A 24,941-nucleotide genomic window follows, 5' to 3' on the forward strand; every position below is an offset into this window, starting at 1 on the left:
ACAAATTGGAGACAGGGGTAATTATGTGACTCGGTAAGACCTCCGTTTAGCCGTGCCGTGCTCTACTCGGTCTCGTTTTGAATGAATGCCGACCTCAATTTTAGACGAATTCTTCACTCAAATTTGTGGTTATTCAGCATTTTTCAAAATCAATATTAAAAGAAATAATAGGAGTTTTCTTTTTATTGTTTTTTTGATAGAATTAGAAGCTATTAATATATTATATATCAAGATTCTAGATCTTTAAATATAATATTGAAGAAATAATAATTAAAAAGAAATCAGGTTCAAAAAGTAGTATTTTAGGCCTTAATTTTAAGGAGTTAAAGCCTGAAAATTAGCGAGTTTTGTTTCAATACTATTGATTTTTTGATTTCTTAAATAATTCGAAATTTGAATAAGATTATTTTGTTTTTGAAAAAATATATATAGAATTTAATTAAATATCTAACTATTTTTGAAATTTTATATCTTCACTTTTTATATTTAAATTAATATAGAATTTTGAAATAGGTGACTTTTAATGGTTTTTGGTGTGATATACACTAGCTAAATTGAGGTCGGCATTCATTCAAAACGAGACCGAGTACTCACATGAAATTTGCGGATCTCATCTCGGTGTTTGACCAGATGTCGTACAGTATCTAATCAGCTATCGGAGAGAGACGGGGAAATAATGTTCTTCAGGACCACCTCGTTTAGACATACTGAAAGAAAACACTTTTATAAGGACGACATGCACTGTCAGCACTACTAGAACAGTAATGCAGCATAAGGATGCTCGAGGTGTGATGCATGGAATGAGCTGAATAAATGCGAGAATGCGAGAATGCGAGATTATCGTCTCATATCCACAGCATATGAGTTTTCATGCACAATCGAGAACTCAATATTCGTGATCAGATCAGATCCCTGAACCATTTAACTTTTTCGTGTCGGAATAATTCTACTCGTACTTCGGACTTCGTCTTACATTTTTGTTACCAAGACCACAAGCCCTTAACCAAGAAACTCCAAGAAATGCAGTTCTGATCCTCAGCCACCCATTATTTTCTTCTCTTTCCACCACCACCACCATCTGTATCTGCTCTCCTCTTTTTTCCCTCCTTCCTCCAGTACTCTTGCTTTTCCTTCTTCTCCCTCTCCCCCCTCTTCTCCTCATTCTCCGCCACCTTCTTCCTGTACACTTCTCTCCTCTTCTCATTTGCAACCTTTCTCTTTGCCACCTTATCATTTCTGAGCGTCATTAATTTCTGCATCAAATCTCTAGCTTTCTTTTCTTCTCCTCCTACTACCACTGCTCTCTTTTGCATATATGTTGGTTTGCTCTGCTTCTTCATTTGAACAATTTGACTCTTATATGGAAGTTCTGCAGCCAATGCACGAGGAACTCGTAAAGGATTGAAATGACGAGCTACTCTTTCAACAGGTTTGTAGTGACTGTTCTTTTGGTCTGGTGTAGGTAGATTTTGATCTCTTCGGACTTCACCGGTTAATCGCATACCTTCCCATCCAATGAGATTGGTGACTGGATTGTAAAATCTGTGAGGCTTAATCGGATACCAGGCCCGTAAGAAAACAATGTCACTCATGAGGATTTTATCTTCAAAGGTTGCACGGAAGTAACCTTCTGGCTTGGCCAATGCACGCTTGATCTGACCTCTGATACCAGAAACTGTCTTGATCGAGGCTCCTTCAAACTTGGCGATTTCCAATGACGTGTTGAACATATCCTTGATGAAAGCTGTATTTTTGTAGATCTTGTAAGGAGTACCAGTAAGCTTGAGTTTCTTGACCGTTTCTGAAGATTCATCGACTGTCATAACAGTTCCAGTGGCAGCGATTCGGAAACCAGGGTTCTTGTTAGAAAATGATTGGTAACATGAAAATCCAGTATTGGGTGCAATGAATGGACCGTAAAATGTACCAAAACAATGCATATGCTCAGGAGTATACTTAAGCATACGATTTCTTGTTCGATTGTCCGAAGTACTGTAAATTGGGAGGGTTTGGAATCTTCTCCATCCCAGAGAAATGATAAGAGGATCATTTGTTTTGAGAATCTTCTTGTGCCATCTGTGTCGCTTGATCTTGACTTGTACAAAACCAAATCGATCCTCGGTTGGGGTCAAACCTCCCACAATGATTGGCATTCTTGGATTAAATCGAGTAACAAATTCAGATGGTACTCCCTCAATAACAATCTTGCCGTACATTCCGGCGCGGTAACCCTCAACTTGGATTCTTTGACTTTCGTCAAGATTCTCGAATTCGGATTTATTGATATCGAGTTGTTTTTGAATTTGCGCTTTCTGTGCATCATACCATTCATCCTCTCCAAATTCATCATCTCCACCAGCTTCTCGTCTAGCATTAGCTTTATCGTTGTTGAACCCATCTCTGTCTTCTTCTTCGAATCGTAGTTTAAGCTCTTCTTTTCTTCTAGCATTCTTCTCTCGTTCGGCGTCAATGTCCACTGGCTCGTCTGCTTTGTGTTCTTCGCCAGTTTCCAAATCCTTGAACTCTCCATCACCCTCGTCATCTTCGTCTTCCTCATCATCATCCTCATCATCGTCACTACCACTGCCATTACCCTTACCCTTTAATAAATCTGCTGTCGCAAAACGTTGTCGGAGTTCCTCGATATTATCCTCCACAGACCACTTTGATTCTAATTTCTCATAATCAAGCAATGGAATTGCTCGATCATCCATGATTGCATCTTCGTCCTCTCTACCAGTCTTCTTGAAGAATTCGTCTTCGTCTTCTTCTTGTTCAATGTCTTCTTCTTCCTCTTCAATCTCCCCTCTCCATCTTTTGAGCACTTCTGTTGGAGTAAGCGACTCATCGTACATAAGTTTTGCCAAATCTGCAGTTCGGTAAGATTTTCGTTGTCCATGAAGTTTGCGTGCAGTTTCCAACATATTTTGTTTCCAGCGAGCTGCCCCATCTTCATCATCAGAATCAGAATCCGAATCATCTTCATCCAATTCATCACCAGAAATTGAACCAAGATCAGAATCACTGTCAGCGAATTCAATATCGCCACCTGCCTCATATTTGTCTTTCTTGAATGCTTTTCCTAATTTGTCTTCGGTAATTTCTGCTTCATCACCAGAATCGAATTCTTCGTCGCTGGCAACTCCATCGAGGTTCTCATTGTCTGAAGCTTGATCTCCTCCTTCGACAAATCTTGCGCGTCTTTGATGTTTTCGTCCAGAATCTTCTTCCTCGGGAACCGACTTGATAGTTTCACCATTGCTGAATAATCTGACGCCCTCCTCAGTCTCACCAAGGAGCCTTCTTTCTCCTTGTAAACCAACAATCAGTTCTTCTCCCTCCCCACGTTCGTCATCCTCGGCATCTGCGTCGAAATTAAAACCCTTCTCACGAGTGATCCAAATAGTGTCTCCATCAATTTTCAATCCACTTTTGTCAGACATTGGCGCATGAAGTTTCTTTTCCTTCTCATCCAAACGTCTTCTACCAGTCTTTCCAGATGCTTTGGCAATCGCTGCATCCATGAATGGTGTAGGGCAAGGATCTGGTAATGATTCCATAGCAGATACTGAATAATCACCCAAGCCTGGTATATGAACCCTTTGACCTTGCGCCGCGAAATTTGTTCCTCGTAGATAACCTGACAAGACAACCGTTCGATCGCACTTCTCGTCTTCCTCAATTTTGGTAGGGTGGGTGATATCCCTGAAACTATCGATAATGGTGTAAGGATGTGTATTGCGCCAAATCAAAGGTCTTGGGTTCTTCATAACAGAAATAAATCTCGACAAGTTATGGATTTCTCGGTCCGGATAACGTCCATTGATAACTCCAGATAGATAGAATAGATGTGCACCCTGGTATAATTCGCTCCAAAATCGGTTCTTGAGTCGTTTCTTTGCATCCTTCAAAGTTTGTGGTTTCTTGAAAAGATCTAGATGTGTGAGAATTCCGAAAACATTACCCGGCATACCACTCGAAGATAAAATGTTCAAGAATTCCATAGTCTCCATCTCGAAACCGAAATTTCCATCAATCATTAACAACACAATATCTGCCACCTTGGATATATCCACCATGGCTTCGAGTTCGTTCGGACATTCTACAAATGTAAGTCTTTGACGCTTCGAAGTGACAACTGTAATGGGTCCTTGAGGATCTGATAGTGTCTCTTTTGCATATCGTTTGACTAAAGATTTGAGGAGAGTCGTCTTTCCAACACCTGGTGGTCCAACAATTGTAACAAGTCGTGGCGGTGGTTCTTCTGGCAATCGATCAATTTGAGGAACATGAAGACGTCTTTCTTTGATCTGCAAAAGTTAGTCACCTAGCGCATCAAGTCCTAGGTGATTGAACATACATCATGCGATCTTGCAGCACTTTTTGCCAATCTTCCTGGGTTTGCGAAACTGAATGCTTTGGGATTGCGCTCTGTCAAACATGTTAGCATATAGGCATTACCAATTGAAAGAATAATTGCTAACCTCCTGTCTGCTTCTTCTTCTCCTTAGGGGCCCTATGAGGCCTATTCTTTTGTTCTTCCATGATTAACTGATTGAAGTAGTTGAAAAGCTACTTTAATCCGCCGACGACATTGAAATCTTCATCAGATTCGAAATATTTTTTTTACCTAGCATCGGAAAAATCAGCTCCGATAATAAGCGCTAGTCCCGTTACAGTTAGCCTAACCACATAATCCATCCTTATCCCTTATCAGATCACAAGGATTATAATGATAGAAGAATCTGGATTTGATAAAAGTTAAATCTATGGGCTAGCGACGGCTAGCTGCTGCTAGCCGGACATATGGAAGTATAATTGGACGGTGAGAGAACCTTGATAAGACGACTACTTGCTGTCGGGTTTTTTGGTATGGGATACTGCACAATTTATATTCATCTACACTTCTAAATTATCTGTTCTTCTCTAATCACGCAGTCCACCCACCACCTTCTATATTATTATAATTCGTGTTTTCACCCCTGATCAAAGATCAAGTTTCCGTCCTCTATACCTTTTCTTTCCAAAAACCCCAGACTAGGGTTAACACAATTTTACAACCACCCGCTACAAAGAGCATAGGACTAACACTCTTTGTAACCTTGCTAACCCACCCTCCAACAATCGCACCTACCATGGTCAATACAAAAGCTATCGCTCTTCGATTTCTCTTTGGGTTTTTCGTTACGGAAGCAAAGAGAAGAGGATCGGATAACAAATCACAGAGAAGCGATGTAATGACAATGGTAGGGACTTCTCCTACGCCTAGGAAGCGAGAAGAGACGATTTGACCGGCTGCTTCTGTAGAATTGTTAGAATGACATTGGCGTGGATGTGAGCTGGAGAAGAAAGTTCCAGATGCAAGTTAAAGTAACAGAAAGTGAGAGTAGTTGTGAGACCATCGCAATTGCGACGAATCAACAGAGCAGGTGATGAATAGAGACCAACGTACGGAAACTTAACAATGCAATCGGACCAACCTGGTCCCAATGAGTCCCCAAATCAGCCGGTACATAGCCTTCAATGACGAAGCCCTGAACTAGACTGGCTGATAGCAAGATGCAACAACTCTGGATTAAGAACGAAGCAACGAGAGTACTCCGTTGAAGGGGGCCACAGAAGCGATGGCATCTTGAGAAGGTAAAGGAGCCAATGCAAAAGAAACCGATCGAGATGAGCGATCTTGCCCAACCAAAAGGTCGATTGTTCTGATCCGATGCACCGAGAGCTACGAAGATCGTATTGCCTGTACCATATTATCAGATTAAAGCGCGGCCAAAAGGGAGAGACGTATGAATGGCGTGATGTGTGTGGAGATCCTTCGTCAAGACTTACCAGTTTGCATAGACACGAAGGTCTTGAAAGCTATGATTGATCGTCAGTCATCGTCTCTATCTTGTAATCTTTGCATGTCTACCATACCATTATACAATGTGCTGTCTAGAAATCCAGTGATGAGACAACAGATCAACATCAAAATGTCTGCATGATCGGTGCTTACTTCTTGTGCGAAGTGTTTCTTCATTTTCGCATGAAAGGATTTCTCAGTAGGATCATCGGGTCTCGTGATGTCCACGCTGTTGTGATGTGGCAATGCCTCTTCAAGTTCCTTTGACATCTTGATCTTCTTCTGATCTGATTCGGTGAGATTTGTTCCGAAAATTCTTTCAGATTAGAGAAACTTGAAATTTGGCGTCCGAGGAAGGGAGCGTAATAAAGCGGGCAAGAAACTGAACTGCTTGGATTCATGGATAGATGAGCAGATAAGCGCCAAACCCCCTCTTTATGAAATGCGCATCAGCGGCGTTTTGATTAACGAGACATCAAGGAGGTCCGATGGAAGATTTTTCAAGGGAAAACCCCCCACGCTGGCGAATTCAATCAATTTAGGTTATCGAGGTAACATCGTTTCTTGCCAAGCCGGAATATCCTCAATTTGTCTCCGCTACCCGTGAGTAAAGAGGAGGTGGGAATTATTGCTACATATCGTAGATTGCGGGACCACAACGCTTTCGCCACTACGCCAATTATTTCCAAGATGAGTGAATTAATATGGGTGTCTTGAGAAAGACTCGGTATGACCTTCGCAACATTATCACCTAAATCTTATCTCCTAAATCTCCCTAATGCATAGAACTCGGGTCAGTCCGTTATCTTAATCTTGCCTTGGCACTTTGCGTGCTCCATAGTCGCTAATACCCGTTGAAAAGCAGTGGAGAACTATGCGAACCCCTTTCAACTTTCCGTAGATGTGCCCAAACCTGAAGATTATACTCTCATTTTTCACCTGCTGAACCATTGTGTAACAAAAACTGTACACACCGCTTTGCTTGAACTCAGCACATTGTTTTTTGTCAATAATGATAAATTTTTCTAAGAACATCACAGGTTGATTTATTGTCGATTTCTTGTGCAATAGGGTGGAATACATGTTGTGGATAGGCCAATCTTGGCTTGGCCAGCTTGGCTCTTGGAGCGTTTCTTCAACAAAATTGAAAAGGGCCTTTTTAGCGCTGTAACCATATAAGCAAAAAGCACAGCTGAAGGCTGAAATTTTGATACTAAAGGACAATTGTCACACCGAGCGGACCTATCAAAATCCTTGTGATCCAGGCCGAGACCTCGAAATACGAGTGGATGTTATGGATATCTCGACTTATAAGACATAAGGAGGAACTCTATTGTGTGGAGCTGGTGTAGTAATCTCTTCGTAAGCTCATGCAACTGTAGAGGAGGTACTGAATGACTTTCAATTTTTAAACGATGAGAATTAAGCTTGAGGGCAATTATCGCCAAGGGCTGGGTATTTAGGAATTATTCGGCTTTGACTTTTCCTGTAGCCCTTGGTATTACTTTGTAGGGAAGATGAATTTAATTCTGACAAAGCTTGCATCACTTGGTATTGATTTGAAGAATAACGGGTTTCAAGATACTGGAGCTTTTTCCCCATGTATGCCTTGGTATTTCTTTGTATGGCAGGGAAGTTGATTCATGCTCTTCCTGCAGCTCTTAGGTCTTGGTGTAATCTTGAAAACTGCCTGCATCTGATGCCGATTCTTCATGTATCTCTCGGTATAACCTCGACGGTAGTAATGATACCCGCCGGCACTCGCATTAGAATGGTGATAGCCAATCTAATCTATGATATGTGATAAGGACGTGACATTGCGGGATTTTCTGCATCTACATCCACGAGGATGTAGAATACGACTCAAAATACAGTACCAAGACGTTACATTCTCATCTTCCTTCTGCGAGGTGATACATTAGGTATCGATCATTGAGGTCGAGATTCATCTCTTGGACACATCTCGTCTTCGTTGGCGCTGAATGGACGGAAAAATAATGTGCAGGCAGATGCGAAGAGGCAAAGAAGATAGATAGAGAAGACCGAGACCGAGGAGATGTCGTCGGAGAGATCTATAAAAACCCCTTCAGTCCCCGCTTGGAGTCACCTCGATCATCAAGCACACCAATAGTACAGTGATATCTGCAATACAATCATCAACAACAAGATCACTACTTACTCTACATTACACTTGATATCATTATGGCTCCCATTATGGAATCACTCCCAATCCTCCAAGAGAAGTCCATAGCGACTGTGACTGAGTATTCGGTATGCACCATTCATCAAAGCAGTTACTCAGAGAGTCAAAGCTAATGATGATTGTCTAGGTTCCAAGTTCGCCAGATGGCGCTGTTACACCTTACGATGGTAAAACTCATGTTTTCAACATTGATATGCCTGCCTACTCAGACAAAGTCATGTTGACATTCAACAATGCGGTCAAGCAAACGACAGGCTTTGAAAGCGGCGCAACAAAGTTGAAGAACATGCTCAGGGACTCCAATGAGTTGATCGTTTGCCCTGGTGTTTACGATGGTATCTCTGCACGAGTTGCCCTGCAAGTCGGCTTCTCAGCCCTTTACATGGTACGTTTAAAGTTCCATGGCAGCGCTAGCTACCCGTGGGGAAACACGTTGCTAATCTTCGGGTCCAGACTGGAGCAGGTACCACGGCCTCCCGCTTGGGCATGGCAGATCTTGGCATAGCCCAATTGGCTGACATGAAGGAGCATGCCGAGATGATTGCAAATCTTGATCCTTATGGCCCACCTTTGATTGCCGACATGGACACAGGTTACGGTGGTAAGTGGGATTGTGCACAAGATTCTTCACAAACAAATAGCTGACCCTTTCTCCAATGTGCAGGCCCTCTCATCATTGACAAAGCCGTCAAGTCGTATATCAGAGCCGGTGTTGCTGGATTCCACATTGAGGACCAAATCCAAAACAAGCGTTGTGGACATCTCCAAGGCAAAAAGGTTGTTCCAGCAGAAGAGTTCTACATGAGAATTCGTGCAGCCAAAGCCGCCAAAGAGGCCATGAACTCCGATATTGTGTTGATCGCACGCACAGATGCACTACAACAACTTGGCTACGACGAGTGCGTCAAGAGGTTGAAGGTCGCTCGGGATATGGGTGCTGATGTTGGTTTACTCGAGGGTTACACTTCGAAGGAGATGGCTGCAAAGACTGTGAAGGAGTTCGCCCCATGGCCAATACTCTTGAACATGGTTGAGAATGGCAGCACCCCAATCATCACCACCAAGGAAGCACAAGAGATGGGATTCCGTATCATGATCTTCTCTTTTGCTGCTCTCGCTCCAGCATATTTGGCAATCCAAGAGACTTTCTTGCGATTGAAGAGAGATGGTGTCGTAGGAACTCCAAAGAACCTGACGCCCAGGGCTCTGTTCGATGTTTGTGGTCTGAAGGATAGTATTGTGGTTGATACTGCGGCTGGTGGTGGAGCTTTCGCGGATGGTGTTTGAGTAGATGTAGTATCTTGTCCATATTCCCCAGTTTGTTTAGTTTCCTTATGTTCTACTCTAGTACCTGATCGGTACTAGATATGGTGCAAGTATATTATAGGGGTTTCGTCAAATCGTCAAAGTAGATCTTGTTATATACACAATATATCTTACTGTTTCTTCTTCTTCATGAATGATATTCTGGACAGCGAATATGTTTATAATGTGAACGTATACCATTCAATTGAACCGTTATCATCAAAGTACCTGCTTGGACAGGAAGGTGTCAAATTGTGGCGTTTGTGGCACTGATCGAGAGTTGTGGTACCGCGATAAGGTTGCTATAAATAACTCCCGAGGTCCCACTCCAACCATTTTCATCCAGATGGAGATGGGCTACTAGTAGATAGCTTACCATCTTGCTGGTATGTATGGGGAAGCTGGTATTCGGATACCATATTGACTTACCAAATCCAGAACACACTAAGCCCTTTCGAATTACAGGTTTCGTCTTACTCTTACCCTTACCTACCGAGCTACCTAGGTACTTTCTACTCTGTACTCAGGTATTCGCGGGCGGATGAATCAGCAGAAATGTCCAATGCTCTCTCTATCCACTTTCGAACTAGCGAGTTCACCCCTTCACCCATCTGAAGGTTTCCTCATCTCTATTAGCCTGCCTTGTCGAAAAAGCGACGATTAGACTGAGAATAGATCCCACTTGGTCGTACATCCAGATCTCATTCCAGGATAGGGAACGTATGTTTTGGATTTGGTGAGTTTAGACGTTAGCCGGCTATTGGCTATTGGACCAACTTTACGGCTGAAGATATGCAGTGGCACCTGATGAAGAATCTCATGCAAGTAACACCAAAAAGTGTAAAGTCTTGAAAAGTTGTATGAAGCCTTCTTTCCCCCATTAACCAATGGAGCCAATCTACTCCTGTAGCTATATCGCCCCGCGCGGTTTGCCACATGCCTCATGATTATCTTGTGGGCCGCCCTCCAAAGCTTACCCCCTCCATAACCGTAGACGTGTCAGCCCAAAAGATGACGTATGAGTAGGCCATCATGAATCGTGATAGAGGTCCCCTCCATCTGCTTGGTAACATGCAACCCATCCCACCTGAGACCTTTCTGCTCAAAATCTATATAAGACTTCATCTCTGCCTTCGTGTTTTCTTCCTTTCCTACTTATAAACTATATATCGACCTACCCAGTAACTAGACTTTATAATCTTGATCAATCAACACACCTTCAGACATACACCACCCCACTGAACCCCTCATAAGCCAAACCACCACCATGTCTTCCTACATTGTACGAACGCTACGTCCATTCCTGACATATACGGACATACAACTGACTCACTATACCTAGGTCGGAGTCAAGAAGAACCTTTCAGAGGAGCAATATACTGCGTACGAGCCAAAAGTATCTCCAGCGACGGCGTAGCAAATTACTTACAAATGTTGTAGAGCCAGAAAGGCCATCGAAGAGCAAGGGTGCGAGGTTAAGAGCGAATACGACCGCACCGGTGTCTCGCCAGGTTTTGTGTATTACATTACAGTTTCTTACTTGCGTATTCTCTTTCTGACATCTATGTAGTGTCGAGATGCCGGAAGGCACCGTCACAACCTTAGAAGCGCACGACCACGTAGAATTTGTGGAAGCAAATGGCGAGGTAACAACCCAGTAGGGATAGACGTCAAATGAAGAAACACGGCCGTTTTTGAGGTGGAATGGGAGTTATGGAAGCATTATGTATTTATCTAGTAGTAGAAAATCAACTGAAGTTGGGACACTCATACCGTTTTCCTCCAAGAGTTTCCTAGGTGTTTATCTAATGTTTAGCGAGTCCAGTGTCGACAACAGAAGAATTGTACGCCATGTTGTTACAAACATTCATCAAATTCCCCGATCCCCAATGTCACCATGAATAATTGTTTCCGAAGTTTGAGCTCTGCCCAGCCTGCAAAGAAATGGTTTCATTATTCTAAATCAGCTTTAAGATATGCCAGCACCGCCCGTTATCCATCGCCATCAGCTCATAAATGGTCGCATCCTCCAAGCTCAACCACCATTGCAGATAGCGAAATCGCGAATCTTGCAAGCAAACCTCTGCATCCATTGAGCTTGGCAGATTTGGTCAAGTCCGTGATATCCTTCCCGATCTCTCAAAATACTAACCTATTGAACAGACATGGCCGCCCATCCTTATCAACAGAAGCCTTGTTTTCATCTGCGAATTTCACGCTCGATCTCCTTCCCATTCGTCTTGCGCACAGAATACAAGCGTTGCGAAATCTGCCATTTATCGTAGTATCAAATCCAAATATCTCAAGGATCTACAATAATTATCTCCATTCATTATCCACCCTTTTACCATACAAAACCATATCTACCTTGGAAGACGAAATAAGGTTTACGGAGGTGTTGGCAGATTTGGTGGAAACACACTCGCACACAATTCCAACTCTTGCAAGAGGTTTTCTTGAATGCCGAAAGTACATAAGTCCGTCTGAGGTGACGCGATTTCTGGATGAGCATCTTCGTGCTCGAATAGGTACTCGGTTGATCGCGGAGCAACACATCGCATTACATCTCTCATCTCAACCTCACCAGATGGGGCATTCCGAGGCGGAGCCATCATCTTACATTGGTGTTATAGATACAGCTTTGAACCCGGCGTCAATAGTGAATTCATGTGGAAATTTTGTCTCAGAAATCTGCGAACTTAAATACGGCGTCCGACCAAGTTGGATTATCGATGGAGAACCGGAGACAACATTTGCATTTGTGCCAGTGCATTTAGAATACATAATTACTGAATTACTCAAAAACGCCTTCCGTGCGACCGTCGAATCTGGTAGGTCTAATGAACCAGTAGTTATAACGATAGCTGCAGAGCCAGAGCTCTCTACGATAAATGATCCACAGAGTAAGTCTAGCCCGGGTGTAATTCTAGATGGCAACCCCACAATCAAACCGTTTGAAGATTCCGCTCCCGGTGTTACCATTCGTATTCGAGACCGAGGAGGTGGAATCAGTCCTGAAGTTTTACCAAACGTATGGTCTTATTCATTTACAACATTTTCGGAGGAAGACGAATTACCCGGGCAAAGCCACAGCAACGGGAGCATGGATGCTTTAAATGTTTTATCAGGCGCTGGGGGTGAGAGTAGCTCGATTGCTGGGCTAGGATACGGGCTACCACTTGGAAGAGCATACGCTGAATATTTTGGGGGTGGCATCGAAATTCAGTCGCTTTATGGATGGGGCTGTGATGTTTATTTACGACTTAAGGGCCTCGGAAGACCGAATAAGTAAATTAAGCCAATACATGGCTTCAAAGATATGATCGTAGGTGGCAAAATAAGTCTTTTCAAGGATAGAATCCAGCTTCGGTCGACAGAAATCATTGTCGTTGAATCACACCCAATTGTTTTTTTAAGATGTGGTAGAAGTATGGAAGCGGAGTTTGACAGGGCTACGGAGTGCGTGGATAAGCACTCCCTGCGTTTGAACATGCGCTGGGCGCTTCATTCGCCCTTGAAAATAACTTAGGCAATGGCAACCTTTAATGAGGCTTCCAGTGCACGTAAATCCATCTCTCTATTTTTATTTTTCGTATTCTTCTGCATAGTTTGATTTTCAGTATGGAAGGTCTTTCCAGTGCTTCAGCTGCCTTCGCTGTTATATCCCTCGCCGTCCAGTTAGCCGAAAGTGTCAAAAAGCTAGTTGAGTTCTGGCAGGCTGTCGAGGATGCACCAGGAGATATTTGTGACCTCTTCAACGATTTGGAGCTTTTGTCGGCGGCCCTAATTCAAAATCAGAAAAAGTTTGCTCAGCATAGCCCCTATGATGCGATTGCCAAGCGAATATTAACCAAATGTCAAAAGAGAGTTGAACAACTTTCGTCAAAACTGTCTCCTACGATGGCCGCATTTACCTCATTTTCGTCTCGCAAGAGGAAGTGGGCTGCTCTGAAAATTATTTTGAAAAATGAAGAAATCAGAAAAATGCGTGCGTCGATAGGAGAATCTTTGGTGGCCGTGCAGATGATCAAGCAAGATGCTATTTTGTAAGTTATACATCCATCATTTAAAGAAATTTTCTGATCTCAATAGAGATATGGTGGAAATGGCTCTCCGACATCAAGAAGCTACCTCGAAGGGTATGAGCGCGATTCAGGAGTTTGTAGTACAATACTCGCAAAACCACAGGCATATGGATAGGTCCACATCGCTTCTCCCCTCATATGATATGTCCATACTCTCAGCGGGCGTGAATACTTCAGATGCAAGCCTGCCATGTTTATATCAGGGCAATAAAATCCATGTCTGTTCCGAGACTACCGACACCGTGGTCTTGCGGAACAATCTATCTGCGCCCTCGGGAGGAGTCTCTGCCAATAATTCTAAGGAACAAATCACTGCTCAAAGGGTTTCTAAAATGCAGTCGTGGGAGGCTGACGGCCAGACACCTATCTTCTCATTTCGAATCAGGTCCTCATCGACGAAAAGGACAAGTAGACATGTATTGGGCTCTCGGGAGACAGCGGAGACAAAAGTTGGCGTAGTCTTCTATCCAGCCAAATGGTTACATCGTCTGGGTTTAAGTGTGGGAATTCGCATGTCAGCAACCGTTGATAATGGTTGGATGTTCACATTCAATTCTTTTGGTGCTGTTCCCGAGGATGCATTGATTTTCGATCTTTGTCGACAAGGTAACGTCGCCGGTGTCAAGATCCTCTTGGATCGTGGCGATGCATCTCTAGAATGTGAGAATCCACTAGGCAAAACGCCATTATGGGTAGGCCAACTCCGTACAAACTCTTGTAATTGATCACTCACATATTGCAGACCGCGGTTAATTATGGCCAAGTAGACGTGGCGAGATTTTTAATTTCCGCTGGAGCGAAAGATACAGCCACTGGTATCAACCTATGGCGGAATCCCCTTGTGCTTGAAGCTCGGTTGAAGATTGCCATGGTTGAGACTTTAGAATTTTACTCTAAATCTAAAAACGATGATAGCAAATACGGTGATATTGGCAGGATGGCGATATTCTACACTCCAAGCAAACAGCCCAACATGACTCAAGAAGAACTCTCCGACAACATGCTATGTGTATTTAAAGCTTTAACTCCATCTCTATGCACTGGTAACGCAGCTCAGGCGAGGTACCTTCGAGGAATGGTATCAGAAGGTCACGCGGGAAAGCTCATACATTGGCTGATAGGCAGAATCAAGGGAGCTCTCGAAATAGAGGAAGACAGCATCAGTTCTTACTCTTTACTTCACTATGTAATCGGGGCCCGGTTTCTTCATAGAGATCAGCTTTCTGTGAAAATGATTATGGAGAGGACAACAAACTTACACATTTGCCATGGTTACGGGTCTTGGGGCTCATACGAACCACAGACCCCAACAGTTCTTGCTATGTATGACCAAGACATGTTCATTCCATGGCGGAAGCTTCTTCAAGAAACAAAACAAGACATTAATGCATTCATCGAGCGGGAGCTTGATGCTAAACTTTTGTCCTCTATGGGCTGGACGAAAGCAACACTAGGGGCCTTGTTCCGACATCACTTCAACACACCCATTTACAAGGGAAGGAGAGCCTTCAATGGGTTTCCTGAATGTGACAGGTGCAAACATCTCAGTGTTTCAGTTGGTATGTATCGCGTTAAGATCGATCTCGAATTCAGAAGACAACTTCGAGAGATTAGGACTGGTCGTGCTCAAATGCCCCATTCCTCGCATGCAAGATCTGAGAAGGATGGCTCAACCTGGACCGTAATTGCCGACGAAAATGGAAACCCGCTTCCAAACAGTCAACGGAAGATATGGCCACCATTACCTTACCGCTTTGTATGTTCTGATAAATGCAAAGATGGCATATCTGTTCACGATGTATTCGAAAACGATTCAGAAGACTTACCAGTGTTTCCGATATATGTTTCTAAGGAGGAAAGACAGCGCCTGGAGAAATTACGCTTAGCAGAAGAGGAGGCAAAGTGTCCCACTTATACTATGCCTGGGGCTTTTACTCCATAATGCTCTCTAATATTCTCTCCAGATGAATTCATTAATGATTCTCCAAAGCTTCCCAAATGCTTTTCCGTATCCCAATCCAAATTGAAAAATTAAATCGTTTTCCTGGGTCAATACTTTCCGAAATCTCTATCTATATCGACCTCGAAATTATCTCTTGTACTTCAAAGTTCAACTTCCTGTTTGATAATCAATTGATTATTTCGATTCTGCGTTTTAATCGGTTGACGTGGTAGGCGCGTAATTTCCAGGGGCCTGTGGATCTATTGTGTCGGCAACCCTGTCATGCATCTTCGCTTCTGCATCCTACCACATCGAATAAATTGATTCGATGTCAGCAAAGGATGCGCGTTTCAGCTGCATGAGGAGGGCGAATTTTGAATTTAATCCTTTGTTAGGCTATGGAGGCAGTGCCAATTGTCTCGACTGGGTATAAAATGTGTGTGCCTTATATAAGGCTTCTCGCACAATCGTCCTACTTGACTATAGCTTATCCTTCCCGCTACTTTCTAGCAACATCATTCGTCATGGATGGTCTTTCTAGTGCTTCCGCGGTGTTTGCTGTTGTGTCTGTTGCTGTCCAGCTTGCAGAGACTATTCATAAGTTAGTCGACTTTTGGAAAGCGGTCGAAGATGCTCCGGATAACATTGCGAGTATCTTTCGAGAACTTGGACTTCTTTCCAAGATTTTGACACAAAGCCACGAACTAGCACAACTCCACTCATTTTCTGACATATTCGATGAAGCGTTGAAAGATTGTTGCTCCAAGATTCTCAAACTTCATTCAAAGGTAGAAGACACGAGACAGAATCTCAATTCTTCAAAACTACGAAAGCGGAAATGGGCTGCTTGGAAGATTGTGCTGCAAAGGTCTGAAATAGATTCCTTACAAAAGTCTATCTCGGAAGCGAAAACAAACATACTACACATTCAAGTCAATAGCCTTTTGTAAGAATTCTAGATAGACATATTTTGATGGATACTAACTTGATATTCGGTAGAGCGCGGCCACCGAACATATCTAACGTTTATCAAATTTTCCAACAGAGCTCCCAATTGAGCACCCAGATACCTGAAAGGATGCAAATAACGGAACAACAACTAGCAAAGATTTTAACAGAAAAGCATATTCCGTCGAGTCTGTCGGCCGGATGCCTTGATAAAAAGCCGGTGCACTTCCGCCCTGACTCGATAGGACAAGTCTTTACTCGGCAAGATGATGATAAACGATGCAATCAGTCACCACTCGAATGTGCGGTTGCGCTATCGCCCAAACCAAGAGAGATCGGTTCACGAAAGCGCAACGTCTATGTTTACAAGAGACGTCAGATTACTGGACCATTCTCGAATTTCTGGAAAGAATCTTTAAGATCTACGGAGGAAGTCGTCCACGCATCTGGGGTCAAAGAAACCGTGGAAGAAGAATCTCAACTGATCATATACCCTTCAAAGTGGCTTGCTAAACTTGGCGTTAGATATGGCATCGAGTTGTCTATTCTAGCATCAAGAGGATGGCGATACTCTTTCCAGCCCTTTCGCGCAGTTCCTGAGAGCTCTTTAATCTTTCAATTTTGCCGTGAAGGTAATCTCGGTGGCGTCAGAACGCTACTCAGTAGAGGGGACGCTTCTCCTTATGATAGGGATCCATTAGGTCGGACTCCATTATGGGTAGTACTCTCGTTTGGGACATTTTTGAACACTAATTGACGTATAATATACAGTATGCCGCTCTCCATCATCAAATGGATATATCGATGTTACTGCTCTCGGAGGGTGCAGATGTACAGGTAGGGGAGTGGACAAAACGAATGTAAGATTGTTTTCAGTTTTTCTACAAGTCCCAATTTTAGGCCGATGATCAGGTCTCGATCGTTGCATCAATTTGCGATGTTCGAATTTCTTGGATGTTTGAATGCACTTGAGAAGTTCTTTCTTCTGAAGTGCTCACGCAGCTTGGAATGTCTATTTGATCTGAAGCGCAGTTTTTTGTGCCATTCAACCTTTTATAGAGGTTCTAAAAAGTCGACACACATTATATTGAACTCAATTGAGGTATGAGCAAACATTATGCTAATATTTAATACACTAGCAAACCCATTGGTGCTCTCTATCTTGGTGAATGCAATGATGTAAAATTGAAAATTGCAATGGCGGATCTTCTGGGACGTTATGATACGGAAGACGAGGAATTCAGGTACCATATCATTCAGAGGTTTCTACTTTTCTTTCGACATGGCAAAAAGTTGGGTCTTTCCTACACCGAAAGAAATGAGGCGGCACTTTCTATTGTCCAGCAGATAGGTTTCCTCTATCTCCGAACCCCCGCAGACCTTTGCAGGTTTCTGTGGAGCTACATTTTGCCCTTTCTTTACGATGGCCCAGTACTACAGTGGGTTCTACACAGTGTACCAGGCAAGATACATAATATAGAGCAAAGACCGATACTTCATGATGCTTTAAAAAAAGGCCTGCTGTTGCGGGATTATTTAGGGACAAAGGCCCTTGTTGATAAAACCACGACGGCAGATCTACATCTTTGTTTTGAAGGACTATCCAATTATCCTTCTATTTTGGGAGAAACGCCGACTATGCTAGCAATGTACAGTAGGAGAGGGTTCTTGGTTTGGCGTACTATTCTGAGAGATCTAGAGTTTGATATATCAGACTTCGTCACTCGAGAGCTAGCAGCGATGAAATCACAGTATGATGGATGGACCCAAGATACGCTCATGGAATTGTTTGAGAAAGAACTACCTGTCTCCCCCCTTCCCGAACCAGATAGCCAAAATCTACCCGGTATCCATGACTGTGATAGATGTCAACGACCTGTTACTATAGGCAATATACATCAAAAAGTAGATCTTGAATGGAGGCGCACACTCCGATCAATTAGAACGGGAAAAAAGAACGCGCAAATCGTCGATCATGATTCGTCACTGGCAGGAGAAATAGGCGCTACTATCATCGATCGCACTGATAAGAATACTACGGAAACAAGTTTCGGTGAGTCTTCCCCAGAATTTCTGACATCCAGAACCAGATACTGTGTTTGGCAACAATTTTTGTATATCTATTTTTCTTATGCAAAAATTGAAGTTTTGAAGTGGCCTGAGCATTTGAGTCTAGTTTGATTCAGTATCCTCAATTAGTCTCGATGTTCTTTTCAATTCAGACACTTTCAACTTGACGTGGATGGATATAGAACTTCATACTGATACCGAAACTATAGATTCCCTGCCCTATCGTTTGGTCTGTCCCTATGATTGTGAAGACGGAGTTTGTGTGGCATGGGAATATGAGGGTTGTGAGCCGCCAAATTTCCCACCGTATATCCCAAAAGAGGAAAGAGACCGTCTCAGGCAATTACGCTTGGCCGAGGAGGAAGCGAAATGTCCTACTTATACTATGCCTGGGGCTTTTAGTGTTCAGTGATATGGCCTGCAGTCTAAGCTAGGGATTTATGGATAGCGGATCTCTTTTCAATCCGAAACTTATTGAAGATAGATTGTTATAAAAATATCTGAAGAGAATGTGGAAGCCAACTCACATACCCAGTCGATACGAAAGTGTTTACCCGAGGGAGCTCACTATACTCATCACTGACGGAGCAGTGAATGCCGGTCGCCATGCATATTGATGCTGTGGGTTTGACCTAGTCCTCCAGATCAAGTGAGAAGTGTGGCGGTTACGGTATTACAACATAGAGAAGCTGCCTTATGTTGTTCACTGGCACCTTCATGACCAATTTTAGTATCAATGTCGAATCGGCGATTTGAGATCGAGATCGAGGTCGAAGTACGTCTAATTTATAGATACCTAGCTTCATTTAATTCGAGGGATATATAGAGATATAAGAATGTATTGACCGGTTAATCGGAAGCTACAACGGAGATTTGAAGAAAAGTCTTGGGATTTCCGAATTTGTATTCTTGCCTAGACTATAGAGACCTTAGGTGTGTCACTTGTGATATGTTTGTGAATGCTATGGAATAACAGTTTTTGAAATAGCCAGTGAAGGTTGGCTGGACTGCGAATGGTGAGTTAGGGATTCTTGTAAGGAAAGTTTGTGTGGTTATTAGCCATTGGAACCGGTGCGTGAGAAGGGCGATCTACCAATGAGCAACACTGTTGGCATGGTGGCTTTGTCTCCCATCGAGGACTTTCAATTTCAATTGTCCTAAACAATATTTGGCAGGTTGGAAACCCAAGATGGGGTCTGATGGTCTGGTGGGTTGGAACTTGGGATAAGGAAATTTAAGACATTCAGATGAAGCTCTGTAGCTTGTGATGATAGTTCTTGTTCTTCTACCACCTGAACTAGACGTTTACACAGACAGACGATTCATCGAGATAAGATTTAGAAAGGCACAATCTTGAACAAGGCCGTTTTGGATATAGATTTTGGAGAATTCACACATATGAGTCAGAATTTGCAGCTAAGGTAGTAAGACATTATATTGGTGCATGGCATCTCAAAACATCGCATGAGTTTGATGAATGATCTAAGTGAAAATTGCAATACTACGAGTATTTGTATGCTTCATTGATTTGAATCCCGAGCATACAGTTCTCAATGGTCATCCCGTTTCAACCAAGGGTTACAGGCTGTATGTACCTTTCCCAAAGAGTCCTCCATTTCTACCAACCGCGCGAGGATTTTTGCATCGATCCTGTTTATCATTTGCAGAGTAGCAACGATGAAGAAGTCTGCATAGGTCGCTATCACGTTGTCTTTGTTAGCTTCTTTTCATAAATCCAGCATTCCCAATTTAACTTACGTGTCTCTCCCTCAATAAATGGACCACCCTTAGCTTTCAGCAACTTCCCTAATTCGCGAACGACGGGTTCAGCATCTCCCCAACACTCCTCTTTGCCTTCCTTTTCACCATACTCGTATATATCCATACCGACTCTTTCCTTTCGGGTCTCTTCAAAATAGACGCGTGAAGCGTCATTCAAGAGCCCCTTAGCAAGAAGAGGCAGCCAGAGTGGACGAATTGAGAGTTGAAGCTTGGGAATCAAATCTTCGACTCGAGAGAGTTCAGGAGTCTCGATTTTTAGAGATGGAGTAGGGTAGCGCTGTTCTAGGAGGGTAGCAATGGTGCTGGAATCTTGGACATAGCCTACTTCTGGTATTTGGATTGTGGGGATTGTGTATTGGATGCCAGATGTGTTTGGCTGGACCTGGCTGTATGGACAGAGTGATTAATAGCATGGTAGGAAAGAGGTACGGGACCTACGAACAGAGATTTGAAGATTGGTTCTATGTCTGGATATTCGATCCATGTTGTCTTGTATGGTATCTCTTTGTAATTTAGAAGTAGACGCGCTTAGAGATATTAGCTTAGAAGCAAGGCTAGAGATAGGTTGTTTCACGTACTCTTCAACGCATTATGTGACCAACTTGCACAGTGATCTTGGCTGGCTAGATCATAGAGAGTGAGTTCCGAGCTGGCCGTTTGAGTACCGGTTTGAGACATGTTCGTGTATGTGGGACTGGGTAATGTTAAGTTTCCTTGGGACTTAAGTTATTGTATGGCTGTTAACGAAAATTATGAGTAATCTTTACAATTTGAAGCTTATATACCCCGCATTTTCGAAAGCTATTATGGGAGCTCCGGTTTGTCATATGCAGGGCGCAATCTCACATGAGGGAGTGAAGAATCACTAATACAATCGGAAAGAGCACCGCAAGTGCAAGAACGATTAAATTGTGTGGTAGAGATAAATATCGTAGCTACTTGCTCCTTGACGACAATAGTTATCAATTTACTATTTCGTTCTTCAAGGAAGTAGTAAAAGATGTAGTGAGATTGATTGGAAGTCTCAGATCACGTGCTAGATCGCGCATTTAAGGTCTAGCGCGATTCTCCCCGCCATCAGTTCTTTTTGGTTTCCACCTAGTGTGTTATCAACTCTATCTTCGTATCAACAATACAAATCTTTATCGACATCTCCAGATACAAAATTTCTACAAATCTTTCGCCATGGGTTCCGTTGTTCTTCCTCATCTCGTCACTGGCTGGCATGTCGACCAGGCAATTATGTCAGAGGAGGAGAGACTGGTGGTGATCCGCTTCGGACGCGATGTTGATCCAGATTGTATGCGACAGGATGAAGTGCTCTATAGTGAGTGCGATATCTACTTTGTATTCAATATCTCTTGCCAGACTATGAGCTAACGAATCTGAAACAGAGGTTGCTGAATTAGTTAAAAACTTCGCCGTCATCTACGTTTGCGACATCGATCAAGTCCCCGATTTCAAAACTATGTACGAATTATATGATCCAGTCACGACCATGTTCTTTTTTCGAAATAAACATATGATGTGCGATTTTGGAACGGGTAACAACAATAAGCTGAACTGGGTGCTGGAGGATAAGCAGGAGATGATTGATATTATTGAGACAATTTATAAGGGTGCTAAGAAGGGTCGAGGTTTGGTTGTTAGTCCCAAGGGTATGTGGCATTTAACTTTCTCAACTCCTGTTTAGAATCAAGGGAGCAAACGCATGAGATTAAGGACGAAGGCTAACTTTGTGGCAGATTACTCGACTAGATACCGATACTGAGGTGCTCATTACGACGGTATTGTGGCAAGAATGTTTTTACGTCCTCTGAGTGTGCTCATTCAGTGGGTGTAAAGGAAGGCGTTAATGGTGGATTGATCTGATGGAAGATGGATCCAGAGGAATGTAAAGGGTTGGTCTCACACAATGAATTTTATAATCGTACCTGAAGATGCTAATGCTGCTTAAAGTATGTGAACGTCCCCGAAGCTATGCGGTAGGTCGATTTCTCCTATTTGTTGATGGAAAGGATGTTTGGTCATATTTTGCTATCTTTCCTCGCGACCTTGCAGATATTTGTTTCGTGCAAGATACAATTCGAGTGTCTTTTGAAATCTCCGGATGCTAATGGCGTATATATGCTATTAAGTAGTAGTACTACTATGTCATATAGCCCGAGAGAAGAATGTCTTGGTTCATCAAGACCAGACTTCAATGGCGTAACGCAAAAGTGTAAATGTCTACATATTCGACAATTGAGAACAAATTCCATAATTGAGCCCATTTATAAGTTCTCATGTAAGTTAAAATGCTATACAATATGTTGTGTTCGGATGTACAACCGAATATCCGGGGTAAATTTACCATCTTCACCGGAAAAATAATTGAGCGAGTGATATCCGATACCCCTCTTTACTCAGTTCCACATCTTGAGCTTGAACTCCCATGCATCTTTGCATCGGAATTTCAAGGGGGCTACTTCGCTGGAGTTGACCTCCGAGCCTAGCTTCTGCAGTGTTAGCCACATAATTGGATGATTTTTTGCCTCTTAAAATGCGGAGGCACACTTTCCGCTTCGGCTAAAGTGCGAGGCACAATTTTTACTTTTCTATACCCTTTCTCAGATTACTGCTTTGATTAGCCAAGTGAAAAGGCTCTTATTGTATGCTCATGACCCAAGATCCTAGATCTTCTCCAGACGACATGCGTCAATCATCCTGGAAAAAGGTTTGTCCAGCTGTATGCCAAGATTGTTCAGGAACCCTTGTAAATGATTCTGAGGGGTAAGCAAATTTCTCATTACTTTAAAAGAGTCTGGAAACTCTCAATTATGAGTATCGTTCAAGGAAAGCTTTTCAGTCTTCAGGATGAAGTCTTTTTTCACAGCTCTTGTTTCTCTCCTCCCTTTGGCGACTGCCCTCCCCCTAATCTCCTCTGAATCTCCAAATGCACAACCAAAATCACTCTATCCATTTTCCTCTAGCGGCAGTAATGCTAAAGTAGCTGGCCGTCTTTTCAACATCGATGGGAAAGTCCAATACTTTGCAGGCACAAATGCTTGGTGGCTTGCACATCTTTCATCCAACAGCGATGTAGACCTCTCATTTTCACAAATGGCCGCTACGGGCTACAAAATTGTACGAGTATGGGGCTTTGGCGACGCCAATACTCCTCCACCTTCCACCAACACGGATCCAAATCTTGTCTACTTTCAGATTCTCAACTCTACAGGAGCATATATAAATTATGGTGCCGATGGTCTTCAGCGACTGGACTATGTGGTTCATGCAGCTTCTAAGTATGGCCTGAAGCTGGTACTGAACTTTGTTAACAATTGGGGTGATTACGGTGGAATCGCTGCCTATACCAATGCCTTTGGTTGTTCGTCAACATCTTTCTACACCGATGCAACTTGCCAAAAGTTTTATAAGAACTACGTCAAAACAATCGTCACTCGTTACCGCTCTAGCACTGCCATCTTTGCTTGGGAACTCGGTAATGAACCGCGCTGCAATGGTTGCGAAACATCTGTCCTTACCAAATGGGCTACAGATATATCAAGCTACATCAAATCCCTCGATTCAAATCATATGGTTACATTGGGCGATGAGGGATGGTTCGCACCCGCTGATGGAATCGGTGATGGAAGTTACGGGTATGGAGGTGGAGAAGGTATTGATTGGGTCGCGAATTTGAAGATCAAAACATTAGATTATGGAGTATTCCACTTATATCCAAATAGTTGGGGATACAATTACACATGGGGCAATGAGTGGATTGAACAACATGACAAGGCTGGAAAAGCGGTTGGAAAACCGGTCATCTTGGAAGAGTATGGGACGCCGTTCCCGTATAATCATACGGAGACTGAAGGACCTTGGTATGTTTTTATGTTACCTTTCTATTTATCTTTGAGCTCGAGGACGGGAAGTGAAATAAAAGAAAAATGGGCTGACAAACTTTTTCTCACAGGCAAGCAACGGTACTTAAATCTGGAATAGCTGCAGATCAGATCTGGCAATTTGGTCCTAATGGAACGAGTGTGCCAGCGGAAGGTTTTGGTGATGTCAATACTATCTATTACAAGACTCCGGAGTATGCTACACTTGGGACGGGTCATGCTAAGGCGATGTTGAAGAAGAAGGTATGATTGGGGTACTGTATTGGGGTGGTATGTTATATGTATGGTGAGAGTTCATACAATGAAAATTCTTGCTGTGCTGTTGTTTCAAGTGCTGTGGTTTTGTGAAGGTCTACTACTGATAGTCCTGTGGGCATTGATAAACTCCGAGAAAACTCTTGTGTCCGAATGTCAGGCAGACAGAGACCTTAGGCATATTTCTCCTGAGGCAATCCAGTTCCAGTCAAAGAGATGCTCTTGTTGCATATCGCAGCGCCAGGCATGAATATGAGGCATTCTTCTCTTTATAAGCAAAGTAGTCCGAATGTTTGAACCTCAAATGTTTGTACGAAGTTGCATCTATCCCTAAATTAACTTGTAACAGTGTCGGACCTTAGATTTGTTTATGTTCATATAAAATCGTCGCTAAAATGAATTGTGTATATTTTTGCAAAACTTCAATGGAAGCTTGATTCGATCATGATGTGACGGCAGCTTATAGATTCGAAATGGTGGGAAGAGTATATTAGATGGTAGATAATCTTTCTGCCAATTTTGAAGAACCTAATAATAGTATATCCTCATCGGTCCCGGTAGTTTCAACCAATTGATGACAAATCCAAGCTGGGTAGGCTCGGCAAGTGCCTAT

The 24,941-nt window shown here is 42.9% G+C and overlaps 10 protein-coding genes across 10 annotated transcripts; 7 read left to right on the forward strand and 3 right to left on the reverse strand.

Moving 5' to 3' along the window:
• Nucleotides 1-1,046: 1,046 nt before the first annotated feature.
• On the reverse strand, nt 1,047-4,545 carry EAE98_008443 (uncharacterized protein; the record flags this gene model as incomplete). The annotated part of the gene is made up of 3 exons (XM_038956066.1): nt 1,047-4,310; nt 4,361-4,431; nt 4,485-4,545. 3 exons carry the CDS (start codon nt 4,543-4,545, stop codon nt 1,047-1,049), a joined length of 3,396 nt encoding a protein of 1,131 aa, XP_038807525.1.
• A 463-nt stretch (nt 4,546-5,008) lies between these two features.
• Nucleotides 5,009-6,118, reverse strand: EAE98_008444 (uncharacterized protein; the record flags this gene model as incomplete). The annotated part of the gene is made up of 4 exons (XM_038956067.1): nt 5,009-5,301; nt 5,453-5,746; nt 5,836-5,865; nt 5,923-6,118. The coding sequence occupies 4 exons, from the start codon at nt 6,116-6,118 to the stop codon at nt 5,009-5,011; spliced, it is 813 nt and encodes a 270-aa protein (XP_038807526.1).
• A 1,441-nt stretch (nt 6,119-7,559) lies between these two features.
• On the forward strand, nt 7,560-9,511 carry EAE98_008445 (uncharacterized protein). The gene is made up of 4 exons (XM_038956068.1): nt 7,560-8,119; nt 8,179-8,436; nt 8,505-8,652; nt 8,716-9,511. Exons 1-4 carry the CDS (start codon nt 8,051-8,053, stop codon nt 9,336-9,338), a joined length of 1,098 nt encoding a protein of 365 aa, XP_038807527.1. The 5' UTR covers nt 7,560-8,050; the 3' UTR covers nt 9,339-9,511.
• Nucleotides 9,512-10,623: 1,112 nt separating this feature from the next.
• On the forward strand, nt 10,624-11,017 carry EAE98_008446 (uncharacterized protein; the record flags this gene model as incomplete). Its single annotated transcript, XM_038956069.1, has 4 exons — nt 10,624-10,638; nt 10,699-10,739; nt 10,797-10,874; nt 10,927-11,017. The coding sequence occupies 4 exons, from the start codon at nt 10,624-10,626 to the stop codon at nt 11,015-11,017; spliced, it is 225 nt and encodes a 74-aa protein (XP_038807528.1).
• Nucleotides 11,018-11,253: 236 nt separating this feature from the next.
• EAE98_008447 (uncharacterized protein) lies at nt 11,254-12,648 on the forward strand (the record flags this gene model as incomplete). The annotated part of the gene is made up of 2 exons (XM_038956070.1): nt 11,254-11,471; nt 11,520-12,648. The coding sequence occupies 2 exons, from the start codon at nt 11,254-11,256 to the stop codon at nt 12,646-12,648; spliced, it is 1,347 nt and encodes a 448-aa protein (XP_038807529.1).
• Nucleotides 12,649-12,977: 329 nt separating this feature from the next.
• Nucleotides 12,978-15,383, forward strand: EAE98_008448 (uncharacterized protein; the record flags this gene model as incomplete). The annotated part of the gene is made up of 3 exons (XM_038956071.1): nt 12,978-13,402; nt 13,449-14,133; nt 14,184-15,383. 3 exons carry the CDS (start codon nt 12,978-12,980, stop codon nt 15,381-15,383), a joined length of 2,310 nt encoding a protein of 769 aa, XP_038807530.1.
• Nucleotides 15,384-15,907: 524 nt separating this feature from the next.
• Nucleotides 15,908-18,813, forward strand: EAE98_008449 (uncharacterized protein; the record flags this gene model as incomplete). The annotated part of the gene is made up of 5 exons (XM_038956072.1): nt 15,908-16,329; nt 16,383-17,049; nt 17,103-17,191; nt 17,471-18,384; nt 18,611-18,813. The coding sequence occupies 5 exons, from the start codon at nt 15,908-15,910 to the stop codon at nt 18,811-18,813; spliced, it is 2,295 nt and encodes a 764-aa protein (XP_038807531.1).
• A 1,138-nt stretch (nt 18,814-19,951) lies between these two features.
• EAE98_008450 (uncharacterized protein) lies at nt 19,952-20,861 on the reverse strand (the record flags this gene model as incomplete). The annotated part of the gene is made up of 4 exons (XM_038956073.1): nt 19,952-20,100; nt 20,160-20,569; nt 20,626-20,710; nt 20,762-20,861. 4 exons carry the CDS (start codon nt 20,859-20,861, stop codon nt 19,952-19,954), a joined length of 744 nt encoding a protein of 247 aa, XP_038807532.1.
• Nucleotides 20,862-21,368: 507 nt separating this feature from the next.
• Nucleotides 21,369-21,954, forward strand: EAE98_008451 (uncharacterized protein; the record flags this gene model as incomplete). Its single annotated transcript, XM_038956074.1, has 3 exons — nt 21,369-21,510; nt 21,578-21,841; nt 21,929-21,954. 3 exons carry the CDS (start codon nt 21,369-21,371, stop codon nt 21,952-21,954), a joined length of 432 nt encoding a protein of 143 aa, XP_038807533.1.
• Nucleotides 21,955-23,039: 1,085 nt separating this feature from the next.
• EAE98_008452 (uncharacterized protein) lies at nt 23,040-24,322 on the forward strand (the record flags this gene model as incomplete). The annotated part of the gene is made up of 2 exons (XM_038956075.1): nt 23,040-24,052; nt 24,145-24,322. 2 exons carry the CDS (start codon nt 23,040-23,042, stop codon nt 24,320-24,322), a joined length of 1,191 nt encoding a protein of 396 aa, XP_038807534.1.
• Nucleotides 24,323-24,941: the final 619 nt, after the last annotated feature.

This window comes from Botrytis deweyae, assembly GCF_014898535.1.
Source record: "Botrytis deweyae strain B1 chromosome Unknown BDEW_022, whole genome shotgun sequence".
Classification (NCBI taxonomy): domain Eukaryota; kingdom Fungi; phylum Ascomycota; class Leotiomycetes; order Helotiales; family Sclerotiniaceae; genus Botrytis; species Botrytis deweyae.

Excerpts from the sequence above, each read along its gene's own strand:
- EAE98_008445 (XM_038956068.1), top strand. The coding sequence starts at position 8,051 with ATGGCTCCCATTATGGAATCACTCCCAATCCTCCAAGAGAAGTCCATA. Across the intron at positions 8,120-8,178 it reads CGACTGTGACTGAGTATTCG|GTTCCAAGTTCGCCAGATGG; the intron begins GTATGCACCATT and ends ATGATTGTCTAG. Across the intron at positions 8,653-8,715 it reads CATGGACACAGGTTACGGTG|GCCCTCTCATCATTGACAAA; the intron begins GTAAGTGGGATT and ends TCCAATGTGCAG.